Source organism: Ceratotherium simum, chromosome 16 (genome assembly GCF_057802395.1).
Source record: "Ceratotherium simum simum isolate JZ-2026a chromosome 16, ASM5780239v1, whole genome shotgun sequence".
Taxonomy (NCBI): Eukaryota; Metazoa; Chordata; class Mammalia; order Perissodactyla; family Rhinocerotidae; genus Ceratotherium; species Ceratotherium simum.
Genome location: NC_141915.1, coordinates 31661372 through 31686597, shown reverse-complemented (window position 1 = coordinate 31686597; position 25226 = coordinate 31661372). Strand labels below are relative to the sequence as shown.

The 25226-nt window shown below is 40.0% G+C and overlaps 1 protein-coding gene across 1 annotated transcript in view; it reads left to right on the top strand.

Annotated features, from left to right (window-relative positions):
• Positions 1-10641: 10641 nt before the first annotated feature.
• The window catches only part of LOC101400461 (phosphatidylcholine transfer protein), a 32413-nt gene continuing 17828 nt past the window's right edge, over positions 10642-25226 (top strand). The window contains exon 1 of the mRNA XM_004434748.3: positions 10642-10849. Coding sequence (XP_004434805.2) covers positions 10709-10849 — 141 coding nt within the window. The 5' untranslated portion in view covers positions 10642-10708. The remainder of the gene's footprint in view (positions 10850-25226) is intronic.

The window sequence follows — 25226 nt, the reverse complement described above, 5'->3', positions numbered from 1 at the left end:
TGTACTTTCTTTGTGTCTATGGACATGTCATTTGCCTTTTTAAAAACCATTTGTTAAATGAAAATACTGATACACAACTCACAGAGTTTGTACTGAGAAAATGTACTTTTACTGAGCATAGTCCCTGACTCACATTAAACAGTCAACACATGATAGTTTTAAACAAGACAAGGCTATCTGTGATACCACTGTTTACATTGTTCTGGAAGTTCTAGCCCAGTGATTTTCAAGTTAATTTTTAAGAATAGGACCCTTTTCCCCTCATAGACTCTTTTGCAGATCCCCACTATAGAACACCAATAAAAGCTTAGCTCTTGCTTGTGAAGAAGGATGGGGGCGCCTAGAGCTCTACCTGCTAGTTTACCTTACCTCCCACAACGGAGCCAGAGGCATCGCCTCAGACATTTTGAAAATGACTGTTACGGCCCCTATAATAACACGGGAAAGGAAAAGAATTGGTACAGCTATTGGAAAAGCTATGGTGAACTTGTCCCCCACCTCTGACAATATGATGTCCATGTAGAAAAGTGACAACAACTTAAAAATGAATGGAACTGACAAAAGAATTTAGTATGGTGGCCAGTATATATACAATACACACACACAAACACACGTATATATACACATATACATGTATGTATACATATGTATACATGCAATTCATATATATATATTAAGGTCAACAAAATTCTTATATTAATTCACTCAATAGTATTTATGTGCCAGGTGTGTGCTAATAATTGGGGATCCAGTGGTGAAAGGGATGGACAGGTCCCCGCTGTTGAACTTATGGTCTGATGGAGGAGACAGATGCTCAACTAATTACAGATCAAGATCAGTGCTAGAAAGCAAATAGCATTTATTTGTTTACTTTTTACTGTTTTCCTCCTGCCCTCACTGGGGTGCAGGTCCAATCACAAGTGGCAATAAATTGTATATAGGAAAAAAAGCAAAAGGCTGAGATAGCAAATTAAAGAGGCTTGGGGTGGAAAGTCTATGGAAGAAAGATACAGGCTGATACTTGAAGGATGAGAATGGGTGAAGAGTGTGTGGAGAGCAGTTGAGGCAGAGAAAACAACAAGGGCCGTGTTTTTGAGGTGAGGAAACAACTTGGCATGACCTAGAAACCAAGGAACAGCAGGCTTCAGCCTAGTGAGTGAGCGGAGGGTGGAGAAGATGGGGATGGAGATGCAGGAAGAGCCACTCAGATGGTAAAGAACCCTGTAGGCTAGGGTAAGAAGTTTGAGTGCTATTTAATGCAACGTGAAGCCAATGAATGGTTGTAAGGAGGGGAATGACAGCAGTGACTCAGCGTGTTAATACAGCTCTCTGTCTCTCTGTGTGGGGAGTGGACACCAGCACGGAGACCCATTAGAAGGTCACTGGGCAGTCAGGGGAACAGTGATGGTGGCTTCCAATACGGTGGGCAGTGCAGATAGAAAGAAGTGAATGAATCCAAGCTATGTGGGAAGTGGAAATAGCAAAAACTGTGGACAAATTATATACAGGGTTTGAAGGAAAGAGAGGAGTATTGTTGTAAGGTTTTCAAACTTCCAAACAAATCTGATGGACACACAGTCCTAAGACAGCGAGTAAAGGAGACTGAGTCCTTTCCCCAGGTGGAACGAGTGTAAATTAAGTTAGCTGAAGTCATGCAGCGCATAGTCTCCATTCCCAGAGAAAGACAGTCAGGCTTCTGACCCAAACTTGAGACCTCCACTATTAGAGAAGATTCCAGGTGTACAGAAAAAAGGCACCGATATTTATACTGATTAATAAGAGAGTGCAGCTCTGCATCCTGGGGATCACAGCTCAAGCGAAACCCTAGACTTGGTCTGAAACACCCTGGTGCTGAACTCAGATCCTCGGTGGTGATCAGTCAGGGCAGCAGAAGGGACTTCGTAATACAATACTTCCAGCTCGTCTCTAGAATCCCCTTACTGGAAGGAAGGCGGTTGATGACTTTATTCTCTGATCCCTTCCAGGATCCAAACAAACTTAATTTTCTGAACAGTGGCGTAGCAGTTAAGTTTGCGCACTGTGCTTCGGCAGCCCGGGGTTAGCGGGTTCAGATCTCGGGCGTGGACCTGCACACTGTTCATCAGGCCATGCTGTGGCGGCATCCCACATACAAAATAGAGGAAGACTGGCACAGATGTTAGTTCAGGGCCAATCTTCCTCACCAAATAAATAAATAAGTGAATAAATAAATAAATAAATACATATTTATCAAACAAATGAGTACATGAATATATAAATAAGAGAATAAACTAAGGTGATATCTAAATCTTTTTTCAGTATTAAATTTTATAGTTTTGTGGTTATAATCGTTCATAAAGTCTTTTAGTAGTGAAAACCCTTACAGAGATAATTGGGTTAGAATCTGTGTTCATGCTTCATGTCTATAGATCCTACATCAGTCATAGGTGACATAGACGTGAGACAGCAGGCTCTAGAATCCGACAGAACTGGCTCCAAGCCTCAGCTCCACCTTTGACCTACCCATGTGACCTTGGACAAGTTACTTCCTTTTCCTAAACTTGAGTTTCTTCATGTAAAACCTGGAGATTATAATAGAACTGATTTCAGAGTGGTATTGTGGGGATTTAATGAAAACACTTAGCATAGTTTCCGGTTCATAATGAATACTCGGCGGGCTTAAACTATTATTCACCGATTTACACGTTATTATTTTACAAGCTTTGGAGCCCAGTAACAGCATCATCACCCTCTTTCATGTCTCCATTGCCCTAGCAAGATAAAACTCTTGAGCATTTATGCAGACATTCAACAGCACAAGTTGAACAGAATAGAACTAAACTGATTTAGATGGCCATTGAAACAGATTAAAATCAGTTCAGCTACAGAATTTAGAGATACCTATTGAGACAAGACATTCCATAAGTGTTCGCTTTCACTTTACAGAGTACTTTTATTGTATTATCTGTGTAATCCTCTCTGCAAATCCTTGAGATAGGTATTATTGTTTTCATATCACTGTTGAACAAACAGTTTAAAAAAATAAAGTGATTTGGCTGGTTCTTAAAGTGACTAGAACGGAAAGATTTTGATGGCAAAGCTAGTTTTTGTGACCACGACTCTATCTTGGGAATCCACAAACTGAATTAGTTCTGTACTGTGAAAAACATCCCTAGAGAAAATGAGAAGTTCTGATCTTTACCCAGATGTTTTATCTGTGATACCAAATATTTCATTCACTTCTCAGTTGCTTGGTGCCTAGCAGCTTTTGCTAGTAAATAAAAACAAATATACTTTTAGTCCCCCAATTAAAAAAAAAATACAACACTGATCAATCACAACATGTAATCCACGTATGTTCTCTGAGCAAAGTTAGGCACTTGTGAACATTCATTCATTCATTCATTCATTTTTCGTAGTATTCCAGAATGATGTTTTTCTTTTTCTTCTGCTATTTTTAATGGCAATTACAGTATTATACCTTTATTAGAATTAGTATTGTGCCTTATTTGCATCATACTTTTTTTTTTTTGAGGAAGATTGGCCCTGAGCTAATATCTGTTGTCAATCTTCTTCTTTTTTTTTTTTTTTGCTTTTTGCTTTTTTCTTCCCAAAGCCCCCAGTACAGAGTTGTATATCTTAGTTGTAGGTCCTTCTAGTTCTTCTACGTCGGATGCTGCCTCAGCATGGCTTGAGGAGCAGCGAGCAGGTCTGTGACCAGGATCCCAACCGGCCAACGCCGGGCCGATGAAGCAGAACGTGCATACTTAACCACTGCGCCACCGGGCTGGCACCTGCTTCATAGATTTTAAGGAAATAAAATGTTATAGGTACTGTTGAAGTTAACGTGAATCCTTCCCTTTCACATTTTTAAGTTTTCAGAGCATATGTATAGTCCATAAACACTACAAAGTCTCTTACTCTATGCGTCCTGCAACGTGCTTTCCTCATTCAAAGTGTTTTCAAGACTTATTCATGATATACAAGTAGATTCTTTGTTAATTTCAAAATCTATGTAACGAACATACCACTATTTATTTGTTTAGTCTCTGGTTGGTGGATATTTATGTTATTTCCAATTTTTTGCCACTAAAACACTCCTTTTATTGCCCTGTATATTCGTCAACACCTATTTTTTAAGTTTTTGCCAGTTATACATAAATGAAATGGTATAATTTATTTTGCATTTCCTCAATTACTAAGGATGTTGATCAGCTTTTTATGTGTTTATATGCCATTTGGGTTTTTTCACTGTTCAGATTTTCAATTGCATTGTTTGGGTTTTTCTTATCGATTTCTAGGAGTTCTGTGTATATTGTATTGATCCTTTGTTGGCTTTGTAAGTAACAAATGTCTTCTACCAATTTATGTGTTGGGTTTTATTTTATTCGTAGTATATAGTTGAACATGAATTCTTGCTTTTTAATGTAGACAACAATTAATCTTTTCTTTTATGGTTTGTGCTGTTTTATGTCTACAAGAAATCTTTTTTTAACTCTCAGGTCATGAAGGTTTACTCGTATATTATCTTATAAAAATTTCAACGTTTTGCCTGATACAATTAGTTCTTTCATACATCTGGAATTTATATTTGCATCTTATATGATATAGGAATCTCAATTTTGTATAAAGATAGTTAGTCGTTCCAATATCATTTTTAAATTGTCCATTCACTCTCACATGCTAAGTTTCAATATGCATGTAGATTTGTTTAGGGTTAGGGTTCGAGTTAGAGAGTTAGGGTTAGGATTAGAGGGTTAGGGTTAGAGCTAGAGGGTTAGAGTTAGAGGGTTAGAGCTAGGGTTAGGTTTAGGGTCACAGTTAGGTTTAGGGTTAGAGTTGCAATTAGGGTTAGGTTTAGGTTTAGGGTTAAAGTCTGGGTTAGTGTCAGGGTTAAGGTTTGGGCTAGAGTTAGAAGGTTAGGGTTAGGGTAATGTTAGGGTTAGAGAGTTAGCATTAGTTTTAAGGTTAAGGTTAGGGCTAATATTAGGGTTAGTGTTTGGGCTAGGGTTAGAAGGTTAGGGTTAGGGTTACTGCTAGGGCTACAGTTATTGTTAGGTTTAGGGTCACAGTAAGCTTAGGGTTAGGGTTAGAGGGTTAAGGTTAGGGTTAGGTTTAGGGTTAGAGTGTTATGGTTATGTTAGGGTTAGGGTTAGGGTTAGAGGATTAGGGTTAGGGTTAGTGTCTCCTTTAAAGTTAGGCACAAAACTGTTCGTTGTTTTCTTTACTTTTTTTCACAGTCCTGGTTCAATATCACAGTATTTTCTTTATTATAAATTCTAATATCTGATAAGCCTGGTTTCCTCTTTTTATTTTTCCCTCTTTTAAAAATTGCTTTCTTACTTTTTCAAATTGCTTGATCCTTACACTTCTCCTATGAATTTTAGAATTCCTGTGTGAATGTCCTTGAATACCCTTAATGGATTTTTATTACAATCTCATTGGATTTCTAATTTGAATTTATAGGAATGATCATCTTTACAACATTAAATATCCTAGTCCCTGAATGTGGTGTCAGTAAGGAGTAAGTGCAGAAAATAAGAACTCTCTAGGTATTTTAAGCGTAAAGGAATTTGATGCAGAGAGTTTATTACTCGCTAGGTTCCTGGAGTAAGTGTGTATTTGTTTTGTTTTGTTTTTTAGTTTTCAAATCTATGGGAGGTAGATATTAGCTATTTTTGTTTCTTTCTTCTTTTTTTGCATTGTCATTAGAGAATGACATAGATTCTTTCGTGTTTGTTGACAACATCCTTTGTGGCTTACAGGGTCATCAATTTTAATCAATGTTTTACGACAGTTTGCAAATAATACGTGTGTTCTATTTATTGGATATGGGGTTCTATAAATGCCCTTTAGATGAACCATATGAATGATATCCTTAAGTCTTTCATATCTTCGCCAGCTTTTTGTCTGATTCATCAATCTATTTCTTAGAAAAGAGCCTTAAAATGTTCTACTGTGGTTGTGAATTTGCTGATTTCTCCTTGTACGTACTGATGACAATTTTTGCCTTACATATTTGAGATTATGTTGTGAAATGAATATAAATTTAAGCATTCATATTTCCTGAAGAGTTGTGTTCTTTAGCATTAACTCATGAACTTCTTTCTATTAATTTTTTTTTTGCCTTAAAGTTTATTTTGTCTGGTATTTTTAGAGCCACACCAGCTTTCTTTCATTTAGGGTTTACTTGTGTATATTTTCCATACATTTACCTCTACATTTTCTAAGTAATTATATTTTAGTTATGTCTCCTAAGAACATATATAGCTGGATTTCCTCAAAATTTCTATTTTGAATAATTTCAAATATGCAGAAAAGTTGATGGAATGGAACAATAAAAATGTGCCTACCCTTCACCTAAATTCATCAATTGTTTACATTTTGTCACTTTTGCTTCTTTTTCTATCTATATATCAATTACACAATTTTTTACTGAATTATTTGAATGTAAATTGCAGGTGTCATGCTATTTCACTCCTAAATTGAATTATTTATGCTAAATTGCATGCATTCCATAAAACATATTATATAAGTATGCAATATATTATGTAATACACACACACTCATACACACATTTTAATCATGTAAAATTTTATTGCTGAGTAGTACTTCATTGATAGATATATCGCAATTTGTTTTATCAATTCACCCATTGAAGGGCATTTGGCTTGATTCCACTTCTTGGTTATCACCAATTAAGCTGCTATGAACATTTGTGCATAAGTCTATGCGTGGACAATGCTATTTTTTTCCCTTGGGTAAATACCTAGGAATGGAATGACTAGATTGTATGGTAGGGGTATGTTTAACTATTTCAGAAATAGTCAAACAGTTTTCCAAAGTGGTTGTACCATTTACACTGCTACCAGCAATGTATGAGAGTTCTGTTTCTTTGACATACTTGCCAACACTTGCTTTGATCAATCTTTTTAATTTCAGCCATTCTAATAGGTGCATAGTGTTACCTCATTGTAATTTTAATTTACATTACCTTAATGACAAATGATGTTGTGTATCTTTTCATGTTCTTATTTGCCACCAGTATATCTTCCTTGGTGAAATGTCTGTTTAAATCTTTTGCCCATTTTTACTGGTTTGTTTGTTTTCTTATTATTGCATTTTGAGAGTTCATTCCATTAAATTTTAACATGCACAGGAGACTAAAATTAATCACTGTCTCCCATCTACCTCCTAAACAAAACTCTCATCTTACCCTTCACTGTTTTAGGATTTTACTGTTTAGAATTTTAGTTTCACTTTGTTTTTATATGTCTATTTGTCTATTTCCTCCCCACCCATCCACCTCATCTCCTACTTCTCCATTCTCTTCTTCTGCAACTCTAGGTAGAAACGTTTGACTTTTGCACTGTACCTTTCATGTCTCTCAATTACACTTTCACGTTTTCCATTTCTTTATATCTCTGTGCTGCTTTCTGGGGAATTTCCTCACAAGCCACCTTCTCATTCTCTTATTTATCTTGAACTGTGGCAGGACAGCTATCTTACCTCTCTTTACGTTTCTAATTTTAATGATTATATTTTTCATTTGTAGAAAGTCTGTTTGGTTCTTTTTCAAATTCATTTACCTTTTTCTTAGTGTTCTGTTCTTTCATTATGGTTTCTAGACCTTCTTTTCTTTCTTTAATGATCATAAATACATATTAAATAATGACTCTCATACTGGTCTGTTATCTGTAGCTCTTTGGTTCTGATTTTTATGTTTCCACATCTGCTAACTCTCTCACATGGAGAGTTGTTTCCACAAGGCTTTATAACTTGCTTTTGTACATGCATCTTCTGTGGGGTTATTCTCTCTTGGGTAATTCCATGTGTCCCAGTTGTGAAAGTGTCCCTGGGTTTGATTCTGGCAGGGTCACAGGGGCTTCGATGGTCCTGAATCAGATTTTGTGTTAATTTATCTCCTTGCGGCTCCCATACGGTGCAGGTAATACGAATTTAGATCCCATCTCTGGCATAGGCTTGGGGTTTGGTTTCTTCCTGTTGTGTTTTTATATCTTTCTACCTAAAGCTTCAGGAAAAGTCCGAGCTTCCTAGAGGGGTCCATGTCTGAAAAAGGCTGAGGATTTTCTGGTTTCCTTGGAATGGAAGGGATGGCTCTTGCAGGATCCAGGCTTTCTGAAGGAGTCCCCAGTTCGGCTTCTCACCATCTATGGCCCAGGGCCATGTCTTCCCCCCATGTGTGAGTATTAGAACCCCAGCCCTCACTGCATCTGTCTGTAGGGATTTTAGGAAGCCCCAAATATAATATTCCTCTCTTCCCTATCTGTGTTCTGAGTCAATTTAGAGATAGATGCCAAAGTCAGACAAGGGAGATTAGCATTTCACCTTTATTCCACTAAAGCAGTTTACAGAACAGCACTTGGGTCCTTGGCAACAACAGAATTACAACACTCTGCCTATAACCAAACTTGCTCTGCAGGCACAGGCAGCATTAGAAAATCTCAATTCTAGTAGCAAAGCCTGACCTCTTGAATTTCTATATAACCTAGGGCAGATGAGAATGCATATTTTCTACAGGGAGACAGGTCCCAAAAAGGAGGAGCCAGAAGGGTTGATCCAGACACACCTGGTAGTCCCTGCTCCCAAACTTATCAACCATTACATCACCCCTCTTCTCCTGTGAGTGAATGAGTGCAGCCAGAAGTATTGCTCTATAGGAAGGCAGTTCCTCCACAAAGAACTGTGGGTGCAGGGGATGCGGTGGGGAGCGGTCACCCCTTCTAAGGATGTCCAGGAGCTTGTGTCTCCGGCTTTCACTCTCTCTTTCCTTTCTGAAATCTGAGTGTACCCTTTATTTTCAGCTAAACTATAGATTTACGACTATTTTTGGTATATTTTATCCAGCATTTCTATGTTTGAGGCCAGGAGCTTCAGCTGTCATGTCGTGTGCAATTCCTCCAGAGAGTGTTTTTCACAAAGAAACAGGCAGGCCTATTATAATAGGCAAGTCCTGCAGGAGAACAGGCCTTTCTAGACCTCTTTCCAAGCCTGTTCTAGACTTCTGAGATTGCACAACATAACTATTTCCACATATGATTCTTTCCTTCATTAACTGTAATAAAGTAAACATAGGTATAAATCTCAACATACCCCAATATATATGTATTTGCCTTCTGAATTTAGTAGGTAAACACACCTTTAAACACATGCAATAAATACAATTTCAATTTCCTGCCTTATATCTTACATCATGCATAATGCCATTTATACTCACATCCTTATTTCTTGCATGATGCCGTTTATACTCTTATCTTCATTAATCTATTGCTATACAGTGATAAAGATGCAGCTTCATCAAAGCACACATTTATAATGGGATTCCTTGAAGATATTTGAAAATACTTCATAGCCAATGGTTTTTGATGAAATTGCTTTTTTAAGCAATTGAATTTTAGTTTAAATATAATATAGTTGTTATAATGAAGAGAATACTTAAAGGCATTATAAAAACAGTAGGAAAGTACGTCGCTAATCTCTTGTGTATTTAGCCTAGGAAAATACCACATCCCTCCTCCCATCCTCAAAAAATAAAACAGAACCAACATTCAACTCAATAAAGACGTAACGTATCTATGCTGCTGAATCTGATCTTATTTCTCTTCTTGGAAACGGGCAGAAACATAGAGTTTGCCATCACCTTGAAGGCTTTCTTTCAAGTCTAGAAGGAGAAACATTTCAATATAGTAATGTAAAAGGAGTGGACATTTTTATTGAACACTTACTTTGATAGGCATTGTGCAAATGTGTTGTATGTTTATTTTATGTAGTCCCCTCCTCTATTGTAACTGGCTGCACAATTCTTAACTCATTTTACAGATTAGGAAACATGGGTTTCCAGAGTTTATTGGCACCCACGGGGTGTTACATTGTTTTGATGTTTAAACTACCTACTTTATTCAAAGCCCAGTACAGTCTGCTGGTAGGAAATATAATAATACCCAAGGGTCCTGAGGGAACAAAAAGATCTTTGAGTTGCACAAAGACCTAGAGTATACAAGGTGCAGAAATCCTGGGTGGAGACCATGATACCTTTTAGATCATCTCTCACCCCCCAGGGTGGCAAATTACCTTGTAGATCCATTATGGATTAGCTTGCCTAACTGTTTTTGTGCCATGGACCCCTTTGGCCTTCTGGTGAATTCCATGGATCCCCTTCTCAGAATAACGTTTTTAATGCCTAACAGAAAGAACAGAAATTATTGAAATTAGTTCTAGCATCTGACCCTTGAGATTTTCTAGCATTTCTGTCCATCTCACCTCCCAAAGCGCTCAGAGACTTTCCTTACCTTCTTCAGAGAAGGTAAAAAAGAGACACCCAAGCAGGTTTGGAAGGTGTGCGTGTGGGGAGGAGTATGAGAGGGGCAACGGAGACGTTTCTGAGATGACATTAGCGTCTTCCTTTTCCCTTCCTTCTAAAAGCCTCCCCACTTCCCTAGCGCCTCCATCTTTTCCCAGATCAAGTCCAATTTCTCTCTAGTTTTACTTCTCTTCCATCTGCCCCATCTCTTGCTCAGCCCCGCCCAGTTTTCTAGACCCGCCCCTCGCTGGCTCCGCCTCCCTCTAGGCTCCTCCTTCCCCATAAGTCCCGCCATCTCCCCTATCCCTCCTCCATTCCCGGCCAATCACGCTGCACTCTCTCGCCCTGCCCCCGTACCGAGCCTGTCGGCGGCCTAGCCTACTAGCCGCGAGCCGCGGCTGCGGAAGGATGGCCGGTGAGGCCGGCGTGTTCTCGGAGGAGCAGTTCTGGGAGGCCTGCGCCGAGCTCAAGCAGCCCGCGCTTGCCGGCGCCGACTGGGAGCTGCTGGTGGAGGCCATGGGTCTTCGCTTCTACCGGCTGCGGGACCAGGTAGCGGCCGGCCCGCTGGAGGACCGCGGGGCGCCGGGGCCACCCTCCCCGCGGGGAGTGTGGGGCTGCGGCCGCGAAAGTCAGGACCGGGGTGGGGGTGGGGGTCTTCTGGAGCTGGGACAGCGAGCTCAGGGGCGATGCCTCCCGCTGACGTTCCCGGGGCAGATCCCGGGGAGTTGGGAGGTCTTCTGAATTCAGCCTCAGGTCTGAGGTGCGATGAGGGAAGTGGTTTTTTAAAAATTAATGATGAAATTAAAAAGTGGGTTTGCTGATTCTTAGCCCCATGCACTTGCCTGTAGGAGACATGGATCCCCCCTGCCGGGTAGATGCCAATGGTGTGTGTGTGGCGGGGAGTATCAGGGATTTGAACATAGGTGGGACAGGGTGGCTAGTGTGTGTGCACAGGACGGTTGCTGAGAAGGACCCACTATCGTCTGTAGTCTTTTTAGTGACTTGCTTCTTTTGGCTGCTGCCCCTTCCTTATAAGTTGCACTTAGTCTGAAGCTTCAGGAGGAAAGCGGAGGAGGAGTGGAGTGGGTTATTAAGCAAGTCGTGGGGCGCTCTTGGAGGCCTTTGGAAGCAGGTAGCCCTCTAGGTGGAAGGGTGGCATTGCACCTGAGTCCTGTCATCAGTTGCTCTGTGTGGTAGTAGTTGCATGGCAAATAGGTTAAAAGTTGCCTTTAGGCAAGGTAAGTGCAATCAAGGTTTCCTGGCAGAGGACCAGAGTATTCCAGAGTTAGAGCAGGGAGGAGCTCTGAATGTCTGTGTGGACCAGGGCCATTGGGTATAAGAAGATGAACAAGAGGTGCACAGTCTAGAGCAGGCAGAATTAATTCCCTAGTGTAATTGCAATTTCTTCGTGCAACAATGGACATGTTTTCAGACAGATTCCTTTTATCTTCTCTCTGACAGTTTCATTTTCCTTATCAGCTGCATCCAGGCATTAGCCAAGCTTTGTCAGTTGGACTGCTCAGACATGTCTGACATCTGGCTGGTTCCGTTCCCTTTCTTTCCTTTATGTTTGGCACTCTGGGTGGCACCTCTCACCCAGAATTGCAGTGACCTCTTAACTAGTGTCCCCTGCCACTAGAGGCCTTCCCCCTCTCTGATCCCTTCCATCCTACACATTACAGCCAGTCAAGCACCTGAAAGAGAAGCTGTGATCTTACTGCTTCCCTTTCAGTGCACTGTTGATTACAGAATTAATAATAATAACAACCATTGTAATAGCTAACACATTTCGTGCTTTCTTACGTTCCAGACACTGATTAAGTGCTTTGCAGGTACTGACTTAACCCTCACATCAACCCTAATGTAAGGTACTATGATTACCACTTTTCTAGCTATATGGAAAAGAAGATATGCAAAAGTTAAGGTGATTGCTCAAGATTCGAACTGGGAGCGGACCTCACCTGTCCAGCTCCAGACCTATGCCGTAAACATGCTCCTGCATTGCCTCTCAAAGAAGGCAGGTGCTGCCAGGTGGACTCCACTGAAGTATTTCGGTCCCAACTCACATCTCCAGCTGTATCTCCCATGCCTCACCCATACGTCTCCTTACAACATCATCCATACAACCCAGACCACTCCATCCCTCCCCACACTGGCCTGTGCTTTTTTGCTTTTGTGCCTTTTGTCCCAGATTATCCACTGCCTGTGAGTGAGACAGAGTGACTGGCTTTGTATTGTGTATTGTTTCCATTGTGTATTGTTCTGTAGCAGGGCCCACATCCCTCTTGTGGGGAGGACATGAGTGGTGTTCTGAGTAGTTTTTATCCCTATGAAAAGATATGACTATACTACAAGATATGACTTATAGTGTATAAGTATATAAGTACAACTCATATACTTACAGTATATAAGTACTATAAGATATGACTCATTTCAACCTGTTCTGGGAATGAGGGTAGTCATGGAACATTGATGTACAAGCAGTCCCAGAGAACTCCATAAATTTGGAGGGCCGTAAGATTCCTGTAGATGTGCTGTCGAGCCTCAGCAGCTGGGATGGGGGCTCATTGCCCCGTGGTCACTTGGTCTCCATCTGTAGTAAAATGTTAAGAGGCCCTATTGGGTCTGAGTAAAATCCCTTTCCTAGAACACTTACTGGGTTCTGGCATTATCCATTATAATTTGCTGCCCGACCCACTTTGCTCCAGCCTGATTTTCTCTCTAGATTGACTCTCATCCTTTACTTTCCTCTTGGAAGAGAATTCCCTCTAATCTCCAGTCAGTCAGTCTTTTCTTCTGAATACCGCTCTGCATCAGAGGTGAATTCAGCTTTCCCACACTATGCCCAGACCTGCACCTGTCTCCCCTAAACCCCCTCTGTCTTGTGGACCAGTGTTGTCTAATCCACCATGCATCTTGTTGCCATTACTTGTCTCTTCTTCCACCACCCCCTCCCCAGCCATTTTACCCACACATGTGCTTATGGCCTTGGGTCCCCAACTAAGGCTCAGACCAGAAGACCCTGGCCCCTCTCTTGATCTTCCTCTGGCTTAATCTACTTGACCATTGTCCCAGGCGATTCCAGGTCAAGGTTCTCATTGCAGTCTTTGCCTTCTAGCTTTTAAATCCTCCAACTGGGGTCAATAGAGTGAACTGGTTTGGGCCCTTTAATTTTAGGGACCAGCAGTAGGTCCACCCAACTTTTGATAGTGCTGCATTAAGACCTTTACCTCAACCCCATGGAAATCCACTTCATTCATTCTATTTTTTAATAACTATCTAAAGAGTTCCACTGTACTGGAATGAGTCCCTCTATTCTGCCCTCTCTCTCTCCCCATTTTCAGGTTAATTACTCTAATTTTCTTGGCTAGTGTAAGACCCATAAGAGGAAGCTGAGACAGGTAATCTGATAAGGCTTTTTGGATAGCAGTAAGGTTACATGTGGTACCTGGGCAAAAGGGCCCTCTTTATCAAGGTATTTACCGTGACCTGGGGAAGGGGCATATTCAATGGATGAATATTTCAATCATGATAAAGCCAGTCCAACATGGCTTGCATACAAAGCATATGAGCTGCTTCATCAGGATTTACCATTCGGAATTTATAGTATAGGAAGAATTGGACAGTCTCCCTTCTCAGGGTAAACAGAGTTTACAGTGGCTTTTATCTAGTCCACCAGGCTGGCTGTTCCCTGAGGGATAACCTTCTATGTGTCTGGATCATGTATAACCGTCTGTGATTGGCTAAGAGGCTGTAGTGAGCTGTGATCATGATCTAAATGATGAAATGACAAAGTTACTATTACATGTTTTGAAACAACTGAAATAAGTGTAAAGGCGCTTGAAAGAGTTTTCAATATAATGAATAAATTATATTTTAAAATAAAAAATATTGTGGCTTCTTCATAGAAACAATAATTCTGAATCTTGTTCTTGTACAAGTTGCTTTCTTTCTGATACTTTTTCATTTCTCTTTTTCTATTAAATCATAGAATTTTAGACTTAGAAAGTTTCTTCAAAATCATTCTGTCCAACACCATCATCTTTTCCTTTCCTTTCTTTTTCTACTTTCTTTGCCTACTCTGTTTCCTTCTTCTCTTGTATTTTTTTCCTCCCCAGGTTGTAATGGTAATAACTTAGCTTTTCATGGTGCTTTAATGTACAAAATCCTGTCACATGTAAGTTTTCCTTCATCCCTCTCAACAAATCTGGAAGATAGGCAGGGACAGGCTTATTTTCCTATTTTACAGATGGAAATAAGACTCAGTTATTAAGTGAGCCACACAAGACCTTGTAACTCGTAACTAGACATGAACCAGTCTAGGAGTTTGATAAGCTCCATTCCAAATATACAGCTTGCTTCAAGTCAAGAACTATATTCTCTTTCTGGAGGCTCAGCAAAACTGGTCCAGTGCTGTCACGTGGTATCGTGGGAAGAGCGTGGATTTTTGAGGAAGATAGTCCTGGGTTAGCATCTCAGCTATGCACCGCTATCATTCATTTATTCTTTCAGGAAATATTCATCAAGTTCCTCCAGGTGCTATTGCCCTCGCAGGCAACTGGAGAGAATTAGGGAACAGGAAGATGGAGCTGCTGCTTCAGTGAATGAGCTTCTCGCACAATGAACTATATTCATTGATGAGAATAAACCCATAGTATACAAGAAAATGTCAGGTGAAAAATGCTATGAAGAAAGTAAAGTGGGATGAAGGGACAGAGAGATGGTATGGCAGGGGTAGCCAGGGGTGATGTGATGTCCTTTAGATAAGGGAGTTTGGAAACCTTCTCCATGGAGGGAACATTTGAGTGGAGATAGAAATGAGGTGAGAGATTGAGTCATGCAGATATCTGGAGGAGAAATGTACCAGAGAGTGTTTCTCAAAGCTCACGCACCTTAGCGTCACCAAGCCCAACCCTAGAGTCTCAGATTGAAGTGACCTGTGGGGGGGATTGGATAGTCCTTTTGAAAAGGTCCCCTTTCATATAGAGGTTGACTCTGCTCTTTCTACGTTTGTGTATATTTGAAGTGCTTCAAAATAAAATGGGTTTTGTTATTGTTTTGTTTGTTTGTATGGCCTTGTAAGTCATTTATTTATTTATTTATTTTAATTTATTTAATTATTTTATTGAGGTCATATTGGCTTATAACACTGTATAATTTCAGGTGTACATTATTATATATCGGTTTCTGTATAGACTGCATCTTGTTCATCACCGATAGTCCAGTTTTTATCCATCATCATACATATGTGCCCCTTTACTCCTTTTGCCCTCCCCCTGCCTCCTTCCCCTCTGGTAACCACTAATCTGTTCTCTTTGTCCATGCATTTGTTTACATTCCACATATGAGTGAAATCATATGGTGTTTGTCTTTGTCTGGCTCATTTCACTTAGCCTAATACCCTCAAGGTCAATCCATGTTGTTGCAAATGGCATGAATTTATCTTTTTTTATGGCTGAGTAGTGTTCTATTGTATATATATACCACATCTTCTTATCTGTTCATCTATTGTTGCACACTTGGGTTGCTTCCATGTCTTGACTATTGTGAATAATGCTGCGATGAACATAGGGGTGCATAAACGTCTTTGAATTGTTGATTTCATGTTCTTTGGATAAATAACCAGTAGTAGGATAGCTGGATCATATGGTATTTCTGTTTTTAATTTTTTGAGAAATCTCCATAGTATTTTCCATAGTGACTGCATTCCCACCAGCAGTGTATGAGGGTTCCCTTTTCTCCATGTCCTCTCCAACACTTGTTGTTTTTTGTCTTGTTAATTATAGCCATTTGAATGTGAGGTGATATCTCATGGTAGCTGTGATTTGCATTTCCCTAATAATTAGTGATATTGAACATCTTTTCATGTGCCTGTTGGGCATCTGTATATCTTCTTTGGAAAAATGTCTGTTCATATCCCCTGCCCATTTTTGGACTGGGTTGTTTGCTTTTTATTTTTGAATTGTATGAGTTCTTTATGTATTTTGGAAATTAACCCCTTGTCAGATAGATGATTTGCAATTATCTTCTCCCAGTTGGTGGGTTGGCTTTTCGTTTTGTTCATGGTTTCCTTTGCCTTGCAGAAGCTTTTTAGTCTGTTGCAGTATCATTTGTTTATTTTTTCTTTTGTTCCCCTTGCCTGAGTAGACATGGTGTTTGAAAAGATACTGCTAAGACTCATGCCAAAGAGTATACTGCCTATATTTTCTTCCAGGAGTTTTATGCTGTCACATCTTATATTCCAGTCTTTAATCCATTTTGAGTTAATTTTTGTGTATGGTGTAAGATAATGGTCTACTTTCATTCTGTTGCATATGTCTGTCCAGGTTTCCCAACACTGATTTTTGACGAGACTTTCCTTTCTCCATTGTATGTTCTTGACTCCTTTGTCGAAGATTAGTTGTCCATAGATATGTGGTTTTATTTTTGGACTTTCAATTCTGTCCCATTGATCTGTGTGTCTGTATTTCTGCCAGTACCATGCTGTTTTGATTACTATACCTTTGTAGTGTATTTTGAAGTCAGAGATTGTGACACCTCCAGCTTTGTTCTTTTTTCTCAGGGATGCTTTGGCTATTCGGGGTCTTTTGTTTTTCCATACACATTTTAGGATTCTTTGTTCTATTTCTGTGAAGAATGTCATTGGGATTCTGATTGGGATTGCAGTGAATCTGTAGATTGCTTTAGGTAATACGGACATTTTAACTATATTTATTCTTCCAATCCATGAGCATGGAATATCTCTCCATTTCTTTATGTTTTCTTCTATTTCTTTCAATAATGTCTTATAGTTTTCAGTGTATAGGTCTTTCACCTCCTTGGTTAAATTTACTCCTAGCTATTTTATTCTTTTTGTTGCGATTGTAAATGGGATTGTATTCTTGACTTCTCTTTCTGCTAGTTCATTATTAGTATATAGAAATGCAACTGATTTTAGCATGTTTTTGTACCCTGCAACTTTGCTGTGGTTGTTGATTATTTGTAATAGTTTTCTGGTGGATTCTTTAGGGTTTTCTGTATATAGAATCATGTCATCTGCAAACATTGAGAGTTTTACTTCTTCCTTTCCAATTTAGATCCCTTTTATTTCTTTTTCTTGCCTAATTTTTCTGGCTAAAACTTCCAGTACTATGTTGAATAACAGTGGCAAAAGTGGGCACCTTTGTCTTGTTCCTGTTCTCAGAGGAATGGCTTTCAGTTTTTCACTGTTAAGTATGATGTTAATTGTGGTTTTGTCATTTGGCATTTATTACTTTGAGGTACTTTCTGTCTATAACCATTTTGTTGAGAGTTTTTATCATAAGTGGATGTTGGATCATGTTAAATGCTTTCTCTGCATCTATTGAAATGATAATATGATTTTTATTCCTCATTTTGTTGGTGTGGTGTATCACATTGATTGATTTGTGGATGTTGAACCATCCCTGTGTCCCTGGTATAAATCCCACCTGGTCATGGTGTATGATCCTTTTAATTTATTGCTCTATTTGATTTGCTAATATTTCATTGAGGATTTTTGCACCTGTGTTCATCAGCAATATTGGCCTGTAATTTTCCTTCATTGTGTTGTCCTTGTCTGGTTTTGGTATCAGGGTAATGCTGGCTTCATAGAATGTGTTAGGAAGTGTTCTGTCTTCTTCAATTTTTCGGAGTAGTTTGGGAAGGACAGGTGTTAACTCTTCTTTGAATGATTGGTAGAATCCTCCAGAGAAACCATCTGGTACTGGACTTTTCTTTTTGGGTAGGTCTTTGATTGCTATTTCTATCTCTTTACTTGTGATTGGTCTATTCAGATTCTCTATTTCTTCTGGACTCAGGTTTGGGAGGTTGTATGAGTCTAAGAATTTATGCATTTCTTCTATGTCATCCAATTTGTTGGCATATAGTTTTTCATAGTATTCTCTTATAATCCTTTGTATTTCTGTGATATCCATTGTAATTTCTCCTCTTTCATTTCTGACTTTATTTACTTGCACCTTCTCTCTTTTTTTCTTAGTCTGTCTAAGGGTTTGTCAATTTTGTTTGTCTTCTCAAAGAACCAGTCTTAATTTCATTAATCCTTTCTATTGTTTTTTTAGTCTCTATTTCATTTATTTCTGCTCTAATTTTTATTATTTCCTTCCTTCTTCTGACTTTGGGCTTTCTTTTTCTTGTTCTGTCAGGTGTAGTTTAAGATTACTTATTTGAGATTTTTCTTGTTTGTTGAAGTAGGACTGTATTGCTATAAATTTCCCTCTTAGTACTACTTTTGCTGTATCCCATAAGAGTTGGTATGTTGTGTTTTCATTATCATTTGTCTCCAGGTATTTTTTGATTTCTCCTTTGATGTCTTCATTGATGAAAGGGTTGTTCAGTAGCATGTTGTTTAGGCTCCACATATTTGTGACCTTCCAGGTTTTTTCCTATAGTTGATTTCTAGTTTCATAGCATTGTAGTTGAAAAAGATGCTTGATATGATTTCAGTCTTCTTAAATTTGTCCAGGCTTACCTTGTTTCCCAACATATGGTCTATCTTTGAGACTGTTCCATATGCACTGGAGAAGTATGTGTATTCTGCTGTTTTTGGATGAAATGTTCTCTATATATCTGTTAAGTCCATCAGGTCTAGTGTTTCATTTAAGGCCACTGTTTCCTTGTTGACTTTCTGTCTGATCTATCCATTGATGTATGTGAGGTGTTGGGGTCCCCTACTATTATTGTGTTGCTCTTAATTTCTCACTTTAGGTCTGTTAATAGTTGCTTTATATACTTCGGTACTCCTCTGTTAAGTGCATATATATTAATAAGTGTTATGTCCTCTTGGTGGAATGTCCCTTTTATCATTATATACTGCCCCTCTTTGTCTCTCATTATCTTTTTTATCTTGAAGTCTGCTCTGTCTGATATTAATATGGTTATACCCACTTTCTTTTGCTTGCCATTTGCTTGGAGTATCATCTTCCATCCCTTCACTCTGAGCCTATCTTTATCTTTAGAGCTGAGATGTGTTTCTGGAGGCATCCTGTTGTTGGGTCTTGTTTTTCAATCCATCCAGCCACTCTGTGTCTTTTGATTGGTGAATTCAATCCATTTACATTTAGAGTGAATATTGATATATGAGGGCTTAATACTGCCATTTTATCTCTTGTTGTCCAGTGGTTCTATACTTCCACTGTTTCTTTCCCCTTGTATTTCTGACTGCCATTTCACTTTGGTGGTTTTCAGTGATGGTTTTCTCAGTAGTCTCTTTATTTATGATTTGTAGCTCTGCTCTGATTTTTTGTTTAATGGTTACCATGAGGTTTGTATAAAAGATGTTGTAGATGAGATAGTCCATTTTCTGGTAGTCTTTTATCTCCATTAGCCTAAGTAGGTTCCATCCTTTTCTTCTTCCCCTTCTGTTTTATTGTTGTCACAAATTATTCTGTTTCGTGTTGTGAGTTTGTGACAATTAAGTGTTTTTTTTTTTTTTAAAGATTTTATTTATTTATTTTTTCCCCCCAAAGCCCCAGTAGATAGTTGTATGTCATAGCTGCACATCCTTCTAGTTGCTGTATGTGGGACTCGGCCTCAGGATGGACGGAGAAAGGGTGCCTCGGTGCGCGCCCGGGATCCGAACCCGGGCCACCAGCATCGGAGCACGCGCACTTAACCACCAAGCCACGGGGCCGGCCCGACAATTAAGTGTTTATAGTTATTTTTGATGCTTCCTTTCCCTTTATCTTTTATGTTATAATTGTTTGCTATCCTGTTCTGATAGAGAGCTGCAATTTTCTGATTTTATCTATTTATCTCCTTGCTTAAAGCTTTGTAAACCTTTGCCTTTTTGTTTTAGATAGGAGGGCTCCCTTCATTATTTCTTGTAAGGCTGGTCTAGTGGTGATCAGCTCCCTCAGCTTTTGTTTATCTGGGAAAGCTTTTATTTCTCTGTCATATCTGAAGGATAATTTCACTAGATAGGGTATTCTTGGCTGATAGTTTTTGTCTTTCAGTAATTTGAATATATCATTCCCTTCTCTCCTAGGCTGTAAGGTTTCTGCTGAGAAATCTGTTGAAAGCCTGATCGGAGTTCCTTTGTAGGTCATTTTCTTCTCTCTTGCTGCCTTTAATATTTTTTCTTTGTCATTGACTTTTGACAGGTTTAATATTACATGCCTTGAAGGTCTTTTGGCATTGAGGTAATTCAGAGTTCTATTGGCTTCATGTACTTTTATGTCTAGTTTCTTCCCCAGGTTTGGGAAGTTCCCAGCTATTATTTCTTTGAATAAGCTCTCTGCTCCTTTCTCCCTCTCTTCTCCCTCTGGGATACCTATAATCCTTATGTTACTTTTCCTAATTGAGTTGGCTATTTCTTCAAGAATTTCTTCCTTTTCTTAAAATCTTGGTTCTCTCTCCTCCTCCACCTGAAGCATTTCTAGGTTTCCATTTTCGAGGTCACTGATTCTCTGTTCCCTAAGGTCTAATCTATTTTTTGTGCTTTCTGCATTATTTTTTATCTCTTTAATTGTGTTCTTCATGTCCAGAATTTCTGTTTGGTTTTTTTTTTTAGACTTTCAATCTCTTTGGTGAAGTATTCCTTCTGTTCATTATTTTCATTCCTGAGCTCATTAGCTGTCTTTCTGACTTTTCTTGTAACTTGTTGAGTTTCTTTATTATAGCTATTTTGAATTTTCTGTCAGTTACATTGTAGTCTTTTGTGACTTAAGATTTTGTTTCTGGAGAGTTCTCATTTTCCTTCTGCTCTGCGGTGTTACTGTAGTTCTTCGGTGTTTGACACATTGATCCTCTGCTGGTGCATTTGTGGTAGTAATCACCTTTTCTCATTTGGGTACAGCTTTGGTTACTTTGGTTCTGGTCAACTGGGTCTTGTCCTTCTCCACTGAATCTCCGCAGACTCGGATGCTGCTCTCCCATGCACCACCTGCACTGCTCTTTGTGGGTTGTCTTGGGGTCCTGGTTCTACCACTCTCAGGGGTGCTGTGTTCACAGTAGTCACTGTAGCTGGCCGGGGCGTGGGGCAGGACTTGTATACAGCCCCTGCTGCTTGTGGAACTGGTGTTGGGGTTTCCCACACTGGGGACTGCGTCACAAGTTCTGCTGTGGTTCCTATGATTCTGGTCACAGATTCTACCTGCCACTGCTTCAGGGGCAGGGGGAGCAGGGGCTATGTTTTCTCTTCCGGCCCCATCTGCTTGAAGTTGTGCCAGTCGAGCTGCTCGTCATTAGCATGGGCTGGCTGCAACTGCTCAGGGGGTCATGCTCATGCAGGCAGCGCACCTTTGTGTGGGCTGAGCTACTGCCCTCAGCATGTGGGGTGCCTTTGTGTGCACCGAGCTGCCAGCACTTGGTGGGGAGCATTTGCACAGATGGGGCTGATGTGGTAGGTGTGTGCACCCAAGGGCCAGGCTACCACTCTGAAAATGTTTGCATGTGGGCGGGTTGCCCTCACCTCAACTCACAGTCATGATGGCTGCTGTGTGAGGATTCGTGACCTGGATCACTGCTGCCGAGGAGGGGCAAGGGTCCACTCTCTTAGTTCCATTGCTTCCCAGATGTCCAGTGCACCCACCTTCAGATGTATAGCTGTGTGGATCTCACAGGTGTCCTGTTGTGTTGTTTAGGGAATCCTCTGTTGCTCAATGAATGTCTATTCAGTTGTAACTTAGATGGGAGAGACAAAGGGAACAACTTACTGCACTATGATGCTGATGTCACTCTTGTTGTTTTTGTTTTTAATGTTAAAGCTTGCCAGGAGATTCAGATGAGCATGCTGGGTTTGAAATCACTGCAGTAGAGGGAATGCTGAGTGCTAAGTCTCTGAGCCAGGTTGAGCTTGTCTTGTTTTCCAGGAAGAACCAGAGGACTGGGGTGAAACTGATATTGATGAGTGGCCAGGGGCCATGCCCCACTTACTAGCCAGGTGATGTTGGTCAGTTACTTTTTCGTTTTGAAATCTCAGCTTCCTCATTTGCAAAACAAGGGTACTACTTACCTTTCAGAACTGTTGAGCTCTCAACAATCCTTGAATGAAATAATATGTGACAGAGTGGTTCTCAAGCTTGAGCATGCATCAGAATCACCTGCAGACCTGTTAAAATTCACACTCCAGACTCCCTTCCCAATTTCTGATTCAGTGCGTCTGGTGTGGGGCATGAGAGTTTGCATTATATATTTTTTAATTCTTTTTTATTTTATACATTTTATTTCTAACTAGTTGCCAAGTGACACTGAAGCTACTGGTCTAGGGACCATACTTTGAGAACCACTGATGTATGGGGAGCATGCTTAGGGAATTCTGAGATTGAGAGGCAGGAGGGTGCCCTAGAGATGATAAGCAATGGAACTGAAAGGAATGAGTGAGAAAAAAAGAACATCTTAAGACAAAAGCAATGCCCATTTTAAGACTCCCTTTCCCTGATTTTTAAATTAGTGGCCACTTGGGAGTGAATGCGGTCCCCTGAGCAGTGCTAAGAAGGTCCCCTGGCAGAGAAGAGCAGCAGGTCACTTGGAAAAGCTTTCCCAGTGATCTGGATTCAGGTCTCACCTGAGCTTTCGGCTGCGTTACCATGCCAATAGTCACTATGAAATGCTGGTAGACAGTGTGAAACCAGTGTACAGAAGTTCACATCTTCAGTTTAGATCAAGTAAATGTTGGACTGAAAAGACCTAGCTGGTGGCTTGACTCCTTACATTTTCGAATCTAAATGTCCGGCACTGTGAGAAGGGACTGCCTACATTGTGCCTTTGTCCTTTCGCAGATCTAATCAAAGAGTTTGGTGAGGAGCAGACAGTTCTTTCCCAGGGACTGTTCTTTCTATGCTGTTGACCTACTGAAATACTTAGAGCCTGGCATTACTGGGAAAACTCTGTGTTTAGCCAGGCTGGGCTCAGAGAAAGTCTGGCCTTTAGGAGGGAGGCACTGATTTAACTCCCTTGAGAACAGATGTACCTCAATGGATGAGAAGCTTCCACAGCCATTCTTGCAGGTGGGATCATAATCCAATTTACATCCTGCGCTTCTTTACTTCAGGATTACAGGACTATTCTGCTTCCTTCTTCCACCCTTCTACCTCTCTCCCAAAGGAGGAGTAGTTACCAGCATGGTTGATAGAACAATTATTGAACCCAGGACACTAATGAGGCATAATTTACTAGTAGGCAGGGCCACCATGTCTTAGAGCTGAGCACCCATGGGTGGGATTCCTCTCCTTCCTGCCACAGACCGAGGCCAGCTGTCTCTTTCTCTCTTCTTTTCCATCTTCCCTGAGCATACAACTGGATAGATATGTTGGATCCTCAGTTCTCCCTCTCCTTGCTTCTCTCTCAGGATGAGCATGTGGTATGAGGCAGTATGAGAATGCTGGTCCCAAGATTTAGATTTGAGAGAGTGAGTGGAGAGGGGTGGGTAGGACCCCCCACTTCTGTCTCCAGTTATAAGCAAAGCTTCGTACTCTCTCCTTATCTTTCATCAGATCCCTGCATGGGGATTACAGAAGGTAGCTATTAATAAAGAAAACTCTGATTTTCATTGGGCCTTGGGAGCCCTTTGAGAGAAGAGATGACTTGTCAGGAAGGATTTGAACATTCTGGATCCTTGGACATAATACCACACCAATACCTGGGTGAACCAGAGGCTTAATCAGGGGAAGTTCCAAATGGTGGATGGTTCTTCATTGGTCTTCCAACCTGCTGTTGACATTGGAGTCACCACCCATGGGTGGAAGGAAATTCTAGCAGACTCTCCAATGGGAATAGTTTCTAACTTCTTAAGCTCACCATTCCCTGACATTATTATGGGAGGCTATTTTACCCTTCAGGGAATTTATGCACATGAAGATGTTCTTATAAGAAAGGGAGAATCTATACAAAAACAAACCTTTGAATTTTAGCCTGGGACTTTTATTGTGTTTTTCAGACACAGAAAAGCTTAGAGATATACAAAACTACCTTTTCTTGCTCTTTAGTTTAAGATAGACACCTTTCCATAGCTGCCTTTGGGTTATCTGAATGTCCCCTAATGAAAAGAACACTCCAAAATATCTGTTCATTTATTCATTCCAGCTGTCTTTCAGGACCTATTGTGTGCCTGGCATTACGCTAAGGCCTGGGGATACCTGATGACTAAGACAAAGTTCATACCTTCAAGAAGCTTTAAGACAATGAAACAGACACTTTTTATGTTATGTAGGTCTGAGTTTCTGATGCATATCATTTTTTTCTCCTTAAAAATCTTTTAGCATTTCTTCTGGAGTAGGTCTGCTGCTGATCAATTCCTTCAGTTTTTATTTGTCTGATAACATTTTTATTTCTCTTTTACTTTTGAAGGACAGTTTCATTGGATATAGAATTCTAGGTCAGTGGCTTTTTCCTTCCAAAATATTGTATATTTTACCCCACTCTCTTTTTGCGTGGTTGGTTTCTGAGGAGATTTCTGCTATAATTCTCATCCTTGTTTCTCTATAAGTAAGGTGGTCCCCTCCTCTTCCCCAACTTCTTTCAAGATTTTATCTTTTTCTTTGTTTTTCTGAGTTTGAATATGATATATTTAAGATGTTTTGGTATTTATCCCCTGTGCTGTGCTCAAGATTGGCACATTTACTTTGAAGAGTAGTCTGAGCTCAAATGGTAAACCCTCGTGTGATTCAAATTAAAATATAAATATTTGGGGGCTCATGACACAAAGATTCTGCTCTTACATGTGTAATTCCAGTATGACTGGAGTAATTCAGAGTTTTCCTGGGTTGTATGTTTTGGAAGTGGTGGGCACAATGGTCTCAAGCAGGGGTCACCATACTTTTTCCATAAAGGGCAAAATAGTAAATATTTTAGGCTTTGTGGACCAAGAGGGAAAATGGAGGATATTATATATGTACTTATATAACCATTTAAAAATGTAAAGACCATTCTTAGCTGTGAATTGTTCAAAAATAGCCAGCATGACTGATTT